The following is an 11177-nucleotide window of genomic DNA, read 5'->3' on the forward strand; positions in this document are numbered from 1 at the left end:
CCTGAACAACACAAAGCAGCAGGTAATGGAGACGAGGACCAGGACTTATCTGTCTTCCTAAACCACTTCCTAAAGAGACGGCGTGAGACAAAGAGCCGGTGTTTGCTTGGTTCAGCTACGTTTACTCTGAGCTGTTTGCAGATGGTTCATCTTACACCGACTTCATCGGATCCACAAACTGGAGGAAAGAGAAGATGCTCACACAGGTTTCGATCCTCCAGACTCTTTCTTTCATTCAACGTTCACTAATTCCTTTAACCTCTCGTCATTCCAGACTGTTTAAGACAAAGGAAACTGAAGGTTGTTCTTGGTTTTTTTGAATGACAAGACTTTGAAGTTTCTATCACAAAAGTCAGAATCTCTCAGTGGTTTAGTTCTGGAGGAATTAAAGTTGGAACCCAGTTAAAAAATAAGAAGAAGTCAATGGGTCCATCTGATAAAATGTGTTGGTTGAATCTTATAATGACTTTTATCAATGAACGTGTTGCATCATGCAGCATTTACCCAAACACTTTTTTTTTTAGCTTATTTTAGGCTAATTTTAGGCTAAGCTAATGGGTAATTGCTGCACGATGCGATGAGCAGCTTCTCATTTCATTTCATCCTGTGGTGGAGGAGAAGATGTTAGTCTGGTGGAAAAGGGTCAAATCATTGGCTGGAAAACATCTGAGGAGACTGAAGCAGAAACTAGTAAAACTGGGTTAAGAACTTTATTAAAAACTGGACGGACAGTGGAGAACCATGGTCCTCCAGGAACAAACGTGTCGCTTTAAATAAATCCTGCTTGTGGTGACTTTGTGTCTTTTGTCCAGGTTGTGGATCAGACTAATTCCTGAGCACATGTGAAAATAAATAAAGCTCCAGTTAAAACCAGGAACCTGGAGCTGCAACGATCAGCGGCCGATTAATTATCTGAGTTGTTCGGTTTTAATATTAAACTGGACATAACTACAGCATAAGGATCAGTAACGTCCTCCACTAATAACATACTTACTTTCTTCCTCTGTATCATTTTTAAGTCTTTATTTAACACAATTATAGAAAAATATATTTTACAAGAAAAATCAATTCCAATGTGAATTTAAAGTTTCCTTTTTTGGGGCCAAAAAAAAAAAAAAAAGTATATAAAATGATTAATTTTCTTCTTCTCCATAGAATCGTGTCCGGGTTGAGGAGAGTTTTTTGCTCGTCTCCTCATCACGAGGCTGAAGATAATCTGTGAGCAGAGTAAAGTTGTCGGTTCAGTGGACTCTGGAGTTTCCGTTCGTCTGCAGAGAAACAGGAAAAAAAAAAAAGAAGAACTGAGTCTCTTAAGTTTCCACGCAGCGTTTTTCTGCTCGTTCACAGTTAATCCATCAAATGTTCCTCAGCAGCATAAACCTGGAGGGAGGTTAATGGTGACGCGCACGGCTGCAAAACGCTCCACTAACAAAGGTCATCATCCTTTTCTATGTATTTGGTTGTAGCTGCACAAACATGTTGAAAATTAACATTTACTTACATTTAATTTCTGCTTGTATATGAATTTGCTGGTTTTGGAATCTAAAATTATTTAAATTATTGCTTTTTCTCATTTCCTTCGTATATTTTCTCACTAACTGTAAAAGTTTTTGTTCTGTCAGACACATTTGGAGCTTTAGGTTGATTATTTATAACCACTAAGCTTCTCATTTTAATTTAATGTGAAAATAATAATAATAATAATTCGTTTTCAAACAGAATGTAAGAAGTATTTAAAAAAAAAAGATTAGCAGTCAACTTCATTTAGTATAAATGCTAATAATGATAAAAGTAGGAAAAGACAAAATGAATAGAGGCAAATTTACAAAAGGGAAAAAAATACTTTAACCCATTTACATATTAATAGTATTAGTAACAGTGTCTTAATCAGGAGCTTCTGTTTCTTTGTTTTAAGTCGATTTTAATCAGTATTTCGATACAAACACATGTTACTCAGTTATTCTGTCATTTCTTTATTTTCATGGTGTGAAATCTTTTCTGATTCCAGCTCCAGAAACTCGACATTATTAATAATGTGTTGTGACTCTCACCGTCTCTCCTGGGCCCTTTGAAAGAAGCTGCCTGGTTCTGGTGCTGGTTCTGGTGCTGGTTCTGGTGCTGGTGGAAGTCTGGGCTGGAAGTCTGGCTCAGACCCTGAGGGGCGGGGGCCAGGCCGGGGGCCAGGCCGGGGGCCACGCCGGGGGCCACGCCGGGGGCCACGCCGGGGGCCAGGCCGGGGGCCTGGGGCTGCCACTGGTGCCCGGGGCTCATGTAAGTGGCCGGGGGAGGTGGGAAAACACCGTACGGGTTGGATGGAGGATACGAAGAGACGTAACCAGAGAGACCAGAGGACGACTGAGGACGAGAAGAGACACAGAGACTTAGAGGGAGGACACAGGAGGACACATGAGGACACATGAGGACACATGAGGACATGACAACAGGGCCTCGTCTGAAATAACAACTATTAAACTGCAGCAGTGGAGTTAATACTTTAATGACAGCAGGAAAATGATTTAAGGCTCAAATCTAAACTACAGCAGCAGAAACGTTCTAATAGTTAGTGACATTACGGCCCCATAACAATACAACATACTTACATCTATAGCAGTGACACTGAACTCAATGTGTCATGACAGTAGGGCCCCATCGACACAATAACTCATTTAAGGGCCCATCTCAACCTCTTAACACAAAACTACAAAAATAAATGAATAAATGAATAAATAAACTACAGAAGGGGCCCTGATCTGAAACGACAACTATTCAACTACATCAGTGGCACCGTGCTACGTTCTCAGTAATATAAACAGACTTAATTAAGGAGAACTTCACAGAAAGTGAACTTGACACAACTAATCTAAACTACATCAGGGTCAAAGCTCTGAGAGTTAATGAGAGCAGGGGCCCCACAGCAAATATTAAACTACAGGCAATGAGCTAAATGTGTGATGAAATCAGGCCCCTATTGACACGATAACTCTAATGAATGGTGACTGTGCTAAGAGTTAATGAGAGGAGGGGCCCCCACCTGATCTGACAGTAGGAGACTTATTTAAGGGGCCCCCACCTGATCTAACAACGATACCATCAAGTACATTAATCTTAATGAGCTAAATTTAAATGACCCCAGTGATACTTTAATCCACAGCAGCAGCAACGTGCTACATCTTCACATCAGGAGTTTTTATTTAAGGGGCCCCCACCTGACTGGACAACGTTTGAGCTGCAGCAGTGGGACAAATGACTGCAGGGGCCCCCACCTCACACAACAAACTCCAAACTACAGCAGTGGAACGAGTTCATGTTTGAATGACAGTACGAGACTTTTTTAAGGGGATGCAACAAATATTAAGCTCTGACAGTGACAACATTCTCAGTTTATTATTATTATAAACTAAGTAGTGGCACCGTCTGTGTTTCAATTATAGTTCCTCAAAATAAAAGCATATTTTCTAGCAATATTTGAGAGGTTTTTAGAAATGTTTTTTTTTAAATGGTAAAACTTAAAGTACATCAGAGTTAATGTTGTGAGTCTCAGAGACTCAGTCTGTTCCTGTTGGTGTCATATTACACCTGACGCTTTGTGATTTACCTGCTGGGAGAACTTGAGGTTGAGCTCGTTGTGGGTTTTGTCTCCGGGAGGAAACGCTCCCGTCCATTCGTCCACTTTAGATGAATGTCCCTCAGGTCCAGACAAAGCTGAGGACACAACGTTTATTCTGAATTAGCTCAGTTTTCTAACCATAAAAAGAGAAAAAGGCTTTAACCTGAACATGAACATGAGATGAACCTTTAAAAGAGAGAAAATCACTGAAAACCAACAATAAATCAATAAATATATGTTCAGGGAGAAGAAGGACGGATTCATTTAACATTAATTAATTTAATATCTTAAACACACGAGTCTGAATAAGTTTCTTTATAAATGTGGAGTTAAATTAAACTAGGAAACACTGATTAAACAAACCCAAACATGCAGCTATAAACAGACTGACCGGCCACTTTATTAGGTACATGTGTGATATAATGACCCTGCAGTAAAAATATCATTTAATCATTAAAATAACTCAGAGATAATTACTGTTAATTATTTCTGCACAGATAAATGTTTGTTTGGCGTCTTATTTGTCACATTTCAGAATAAATCCTTTCAAATCTAATTTAAAATCATGACTTTATTATTTTATTTGACTCATGATCCACAATGAAACATGAAAACACTCGCTGGCCACTTTATTAGGGACACTGGAGAACTGACTCTAATATGATGCTGATTAAAGATTAAACTCTGCATTAAGTAGTTTCCTCTGCAGCCTGGATAAATATACGTATAAATATTAAAGTTAAAGCCTGTAAACAAACAAGCCTTTTATATGGACATAAGGTTATGTTTGTATTTTATCATAAGACGGTTGTTAGTCTCATAGTAAATCACATAAGTCATATAGATGTTAAGTAAACTATGAATATGGATTTAAGGTGTAAATCTGAGAGACTTTTAAATCTATTTATTATTATTTTTATCTGTGAACTCGTTAAATATTTATGGTTCTTTCTTTTATATAATTATTGGTGAAGTTTGTGCATTTGTGCGTTTGTATCTGAGTCGTTCTTAAAGGACTCAACATCTGAGCCTGAACCTGTTTCTATAATAAACTGATGAATGTTCTGTTATTTCTGTTGTTCCTAATGTTCCTAATGTTCCTGTTGTTCCTAATGTTCCTGTTGTTCCTAATGTTCCTCATGTTCCTGTTGTTTATGTGACAGCAGCGTGAACCAATCACAGCTCAGGACTCTATGAATGTGTTTGAGTTAATGCTGTTTGATGTAATGTGTCATTTTCCTCTGGTTTCATTGATAAAAGTCATTATAAGATTCAACCAACACATTCTAACAAAACTACTTCTTATTATATTTATTTCTTTTCTAACTCTAACGTGTAACTAAACCCCTCAGAGTCCTTGAAAAGACACCAGGACCATGAATGAGCTGCATCAGGTCCAGTTCTGTCCTAAATGTCCGGATGATGAGGCGTTAAACACGTTTTACAGATTTAAACGTGTCCTCGGCGCCTGAACCAACCTGGCGGCTCCATGAAGCCTCGGAGGCCCAGGATGTTGGTCCAGCTGCGGGGAAGACCGATGTGTCCGGAGGGGCCGCTGCCGGTCCTGGTCCCGGTGGGGGCCCCGGGCCCCCCGTAGGACGGGTACACGTGTCCGTACTGGATCGGGGACGTAGGGGGCTGATGCTTGCTGCCCTCGAACGGGTTCCCGATCTTATTCCTGAGGATGCGGCTGATGGAGCTGACCGACGGGACGTTGTACTTGTCGCACACCCCGTCGGAGAGCAGCCGGTCCCGGATCTCCCAGGCGAAGATGCCCGGGTCCCCCTGCTTGTAGTCCCGGATGCTCTGGACCACGGCCGGGGTGGTGACGCGGGGCTTGCTGCCCCCTATGGCCCCGGGCAGGATGGAGCCGGTCTCGTTGTACCGGGCCAGGATCTTGGACACGCAGCCGTGGGAGACGCGCAGCTGGCGGCTGATGTCGCAGGGCCGCATCCCGAGCTGCGCCAGCTCCACGATCCGCAGCCGCAGCGCGTTGGGCAGCGGGCGTCCGTTCACGAACAGCCCCCCGAGCTGGTTCACCTCCCCGTAACTCGGCTCTGCTCCCACCGGGGACCGGGCACCGGGCACCGGAGAGGAGGAGGAGGAGGAGGAGGAGGAGGAGGAGGAGGAGGAGGAGGAGGAGGATTTTTAGTTTTCATGAAAACATCAAACCCAAAGAAAATGATCCGTTTATTAAGAGGAAGAATTTAATAAAAACGACATTTGGATTCATTCTTAATTTAATTTAACTTGTTTTATTAGATAGATAGATAGATAGATAGATAGATAGATAGATAGATAGATAGATAGATAGATAGATAGATAGATAGATAGATAGATAGATAGATAGATAGATAGATAGATAGATAGATAGATAGATAGATAGATAGATAGATTATTTAAGTTCACTTGGTTTAAAATATTTATATTTTGTTACATTATAATTCAGATGTTCTTATTTAAATTGAAAAAGTTTCATACATTAATTAAAGTGATTAAAAATAGCAGAAAACATTTTTTTTTTAAATCATGAAGCGGATTAATTTAATTAATTGATTAATTACTTCTGCCTCTTAAATGTTTTAGTTCCTCTTCATGTTTTTCTTTTATTTGGTCAGAAATAAAAATGTGATATTTAATTATTAAATCAGAAGTTACTGTGTTTGTGTTTAAAGGCTCTTTTACTTTAAGATAATAAAATGTATTATTACATTTACACACATTTAGACTAGAACTCACTCCATAAACTGTTGATGTTATTTTACTTCTTAAACATCATTTTCTTTCACTTTTTTCAGAATTAGATTTTATTTATTTATTTATTTATTTATTTATTTATTTATTTATTTATTTATTTATTCTTTTTCCTTTAATAAAAATCAAACCTCAGTTAAGTTCTGGCTTCATTAAAGTTTATTTTCAGGCTGAATTTAACTTTATTTAAATGTTTTCAGGCTGATTTAGGAAATTAAAACGTGTTTTTATTTTAAACTGACATTTAATCTAAATCATCTGGTTTTATAAAATTAAATTAACAGAAACAAGTTAAACATTTAAAGACAAGTGACGCGTTCACTGAAGGAATTAAATTCTTTAAACGAATTTAATCTTATTTATTTATTTATTTATCTGTGTTTTCTTGTCTGATAATAATCTCATATATTTGATTTAAATCGCAGTGAATAAAAATATTTTTCACTCGTTAGATTTTTATTTAATTTAATCTTTTTTTTATGGGGTTATAGAAATAAATCATTAGTTTTCAGATTCACTCTCTGGCCAAAACATTAGGTACAGCATGAACTTCCTGCTGCGTTAACAAACCTCAATAAAACACAAATGAATAATAAACACGTTTTAAATAAATGTCCGCATGCCAAAACATTAGGAACAGCAGCGTTACACGATAAAACCTCCCTCTGGTGTGGCCACTTTATTAGGTACAGTAGGGAACGGGTTTTTGTCATTTCGTGTCATTTCCTCTGAATAAAACCGAGTGGCCAGAACATTAGGAACACATGTGTGTTTGATAGTTAATGAGAGAACTAGACCCGGACCAGACTCAGACCAGGACCCGGGTCCCTGCTGTACCTAATAAAGTGGCCACTCAGTGGAAAAGTTAAAGGAACTCACCCATCAGCTGCGTCTCTCCACTCCACCTCCCAACCCTCCGACTGCATCTGAGGAGAACACGAACTCCTCCTCCTCCTCCTACTCTCACTCCTCCCCTTCCTCCTCCTCCTCCTCCTCCTCCTCCTCCTCCTCTTCCTCCTCCTCCTCCTCCTCCTCCTCCTCCTCCTCCTCTTCCTCCACCTCCTCATCCTCCTCCTCCACCTCCTCGTCTTCCTCCACCTCCGCCTCTTCTCTCTCCTCTTTCTCTTCCTCCTCTTCCTCCTGAGATATGAGAGTTTATTATTTTTATTTTTCTCAGATAAAAGATGATTCCTGAGGAATCAACACTAAAAAGAATCGATAAGGAAAAATGTTGCGTGTCTTTATTTTGGATGAAAGGAGGAAAGCTTTGTTTAAAAAATGATAAAAAATAAAGTTTGGGTTCAAGAGAGAAGCAGCTGAACACGAGGCTCCTGAGTCAGAATCAGATATAAATAAATGACTAAATGCATCAATGAACAGAATTAAATCTGTCTCCATTTTATTATTAAATATTAATTAGTCATTTTACTGGAATCATTTCTGTAATATGTCTGCACCTTCTTAATCCTTCCTGCAGATATAATATATATTTACATCTGTCTCTATTTATTCATAAGTTAAATTAGTACATTTTTACTTAAAAATTTTACCTAATTTTCTTTTTTTTTTAATTCGTTATATTTTTATTTTATTTTATGTTATTTTGATCTTATTATACTACATTTTTTGTTTATTTTTTATTTTACTAGATTTTTATTTTATCTTATTGTGGTTCACATGAGTTTTTCGGGGAAATTCTGATAGTTTTCAATTGAATTTATTTAATTTAATTCTGTAATTAAATAACTGAAGTGTCGTCAGGTCTCATTCATTTATTTCCTATTTCTGCTTTTTATTTCTTGACTTTGACACAAACTGATCGTGTTGATTTTTAACACAGTGGCGCCTCCTGTCGGTCGCTTTCCTTCATTACAGCTGAGGTTTAGTTTTATTTTTCATTTTTATTCTAAAAAATAATTAATCGGAAGGTTTTGTGTTTTGTTTTTTTCCTCCAGATAATTAATTTGTAATATTAATACTCTGCACTGATCTGCCATTTTATTAAGTACACTAGTTAATGAGGAGCTCTGGGTCAGAGTCTGCAGTTCCCTGGTCAGACACCAGGGGTCAGTCTGAGCTCAGGGTTGATCCGAGACATATATTATAGAGAGTCGGAGCGTCTGAGCTGTCCCTCTGTGCTGATTGGTTCTGAGCTGGTCACGTGTTTCATGGCGCCATGTTGGATCCATCTAACCAATATTCACCCATAGAGAAGTGGCAATAACAGAGAATAAAGTTGGATTAAAAGGTAAAATATGCCACAGTGCTCAGCCTACGGCTCCAGCACAGGATCAGGAAAAAAACTCCCCAGTGAACAAAAACAGAGAAAGTTATGGAGCAGAAGATTAAAAGGAAGAACTGGATGTCAGCTGGTTTCTCTCTATTATGTGATGAGGTAAATGTCAATGTCTCTGTTTGACGTTTGTGAAGATTTTATATAGAAAAATAAAGTCACACCATCATTAATGTGAACCTTCATCTCAGAAACACCACTTTACACATGGATGAAGTCTGAAGTTAGCCTAGCCTTATGCTAGCCTTATGCTAGCCCTATGCTAACCTTATGCTAGCCCTATGCTAACTCTATGCTAGCCCTATGCTAGCCTTATGCTAGCCTTATGCTAGCCTTATGCTAACCTTATGCTAGCCCTATGCTAACCTTATGCTAGCCCTATGCTAACCTTATGCTAACCTTATGCTAGCCTTATGCTAGCTAGTTATCTAGACTTAAGGCTTGGTGACTTTACTTCAGTTACTACATAGTTATTATGGCTAGCATGCTAATGCTATAATTATAATACTAAATAACAGTGAGACTAGTTTAATAGTTTTTATAATTTTTCTGAGTAATTTTAACTTTTAACGGTGATGGATGAACACGGAGGCTGAGGAGAAGGTAAACACAGCTCCATGACTGATGAGGTGATTTTACAGCTCATTTAAGATATTTAAAGGAAGGAGACGCTGGGATATTTAAGTGAGGACCTTTTACATATTAATAACATTTATAGGAACGTTAATGGAGGAAATAAGACATTTATTTTAACATAGCACATCCACCCATCCAACCAAACTAATTATAAATAAATAAGACTCATTCATCTAAATAATAATAATAAATAAATAAAGATATTATTATCTTCACGTTATATTTAATGAATTTCAGTATTTCTCTTAATTTTCCCATTTTTTAAAATATTTTATTTAATAGCATTTAAATTTATTTACGATATGGTTGTTAAAGAAATTAAGTTTCTAGTGTCTTATTTAAAATGATTTGAGTAATTCAGTTGTTTTTGTGTGGGTTCAGATTAACATTATTGATATAATCCAACATATTTATTTTAGCCTATTAATTTTAAATGCCTGTCGTACAACACAACAACACACAATAATATCATTGAATGAACCTGTGTTTGCAGTATTCGATTAACTGGTGTGTGTGATTATTAATTTTTTAAATGTTACTTATATGTGGCCCTTATACAGCCGTGGGTCACATCCTCTGTTAATTCCTTTCAATAACCTGTGTTTGTATCCATACGTTTTGTATATATTTTTTTGTGTAGGTGTGTGAACAGACTCTACCTTTTGTTGTTTTGTGCTGAAAAACAGTGAAAAGTTAATTGCAAAAAAATACACGTAGAATAATTTGCATACACTTTGAAACCAAATTGTGTAATTTATGTATTTTACATTTATGTATATTCATATTATGTTTGATTATGTTGAATTTTAATATTTAATATTAAGTTTTATTAAAACACCGTTTTTACTGGAAGTGACTGGACGTGTGTGTGTGTGTGTGTGTGTGTGTGTGTGTGTGTGTGTGTGTGGTCGTGAATATGGACGAGCATCTATTGAACACCATGACAACTCCCTGCAGCCTCACATTTATTCCCAGCGGTGGGTGAGTGTGTTCGGGGGATAAACGTGGAGGCGCTGGCTCTTTGTATCCGTCGGCTCGTCGTGTGTTTGTTTGCAGAGCTCGACCACCCAGCACGATCCAACACAACCCACCAGCAAAAAAACACACAAAAAACTCCAATGTCCAAGAAAAGAGGAAATATTCTAACGGGCTCCAGTTTGGAACGTTTATTAAATGTTCTTTTCTTTTGTTCTTTTAAATATCGCACACATTCGCTAATTTAATTATTCTTTTGTATAATTTGAAACAAGAACTGATCATTTTGTGGCTTAATTTCTGGTACATGAAGATATTTGGACTCTTAAATTCTACCTGGATGTTGTGAATCTTTCTTCACTAACGTCTGAAATAAAATCTGGCCTTCAGAGAACTTGTTTAGTTTGATTCCTGTCAAGTTTAAGAAATTAAAAATGTGAATGAAGCGTATCAGAGTCAGCGGGAGGTGGTCGGGGTGGATGGAGGGCGCACAAACCACTAAACAATGAAAACAAGAGTCTGCTCACACTATTACTTCACTGTAGACATTTTATAATTGTAGCAGTTATATCATATTTACCAATTCTAGCAATTTTAACAACTATTCCAGACCGTATTTAAACAATGTCTTTATCTTTTGTTATTTTTTTGTATACTCTTTCCAAATTTGTTAGCCTTGTTTCTGTATATTCTCGTCTAATTCTTGGAAAGTTCTCATACGTGGGATAAATAAACGATGTCTGAGCATAATATGATGGATTTGAAGCTCAGATTAGCCTAGCTTAGCATACATTTAGCCTCATCTCATTCAGAGAAATGAAGCGATGACTGGAGAAAGAGAAAATAAATTTTGGAGAACGTCGACCTGAAGGAAACTCTGTCCACCATTTTGGTTCCAACTGCCACAGAACC

At 37.6% G+C, this 11177-nt stretch overlaps 1 protein-coding gene across 1 annotated transcript; it reads right to left on the reverse strand.

Moving 5' to 3' along the window:
• Positions 1 to 696: 696 nt before the first annotated feature.
• On the reverse strand, positions 697 to 7289 carry pax1b (paired box 1b). The gene is made up of 5 exons (XM_047573169.1): positions 7241 to 7289; positions 5086 to 5664; positions 3596 to 3702; positions 2052 to 2355; positions 697 to 1268 (listed from the first exon to the last, which is right to left on the reverse strand). The coding sequence occupies exons 1-5, from the start codon at positions 7242 to 7244 to the stop codon at positions 1198 to 1200; spliced, it is 1065 nt and encodes a 354-aa protein (XP_047429125.1). The 5' UTR covers positions 7245 to 7289; the 3' UTR covers positions 697 to 1197.
• Between the last annotated feature and the right edge of the window lie 3888 nt (positions 7290 to 11177).

Source organism: Mugil cephalus, chromosome 21 (genome assembly GCF_022458985.1).
Source record: "Mugil cephalus isolate CIBA_MC_2020 chromosome 21, CIBA_Mcephalus_1.1, whole genome shotgun sequence".
Taxonomy (NCBI): domain Eukaryota; kingdom Metazoa; phylum Chordata; class Actinopteri; order Mugiliformes; family Mugilidae; genus Mugil; species Mugil cephalus.

Coding starts and splice junctions, on each gene's coding strand:
- pax1b (XM_047573169.1), bottom strand. Junction 2,356..3,595: donor ACCTCAAGTTCTCCCAGCAG/GTAAATCACAAA, acceptor TCTCGTCCTCAG/TCGTCCTCTGGTCTCTCTGG. Junction 1,269..2,051: donor CAAAGGGCCCAGGAGAGACG/GTGAGAGTCACA, acceptor GTTTCTCTGCAG/ACGAACGGAAACTCCAGAGT.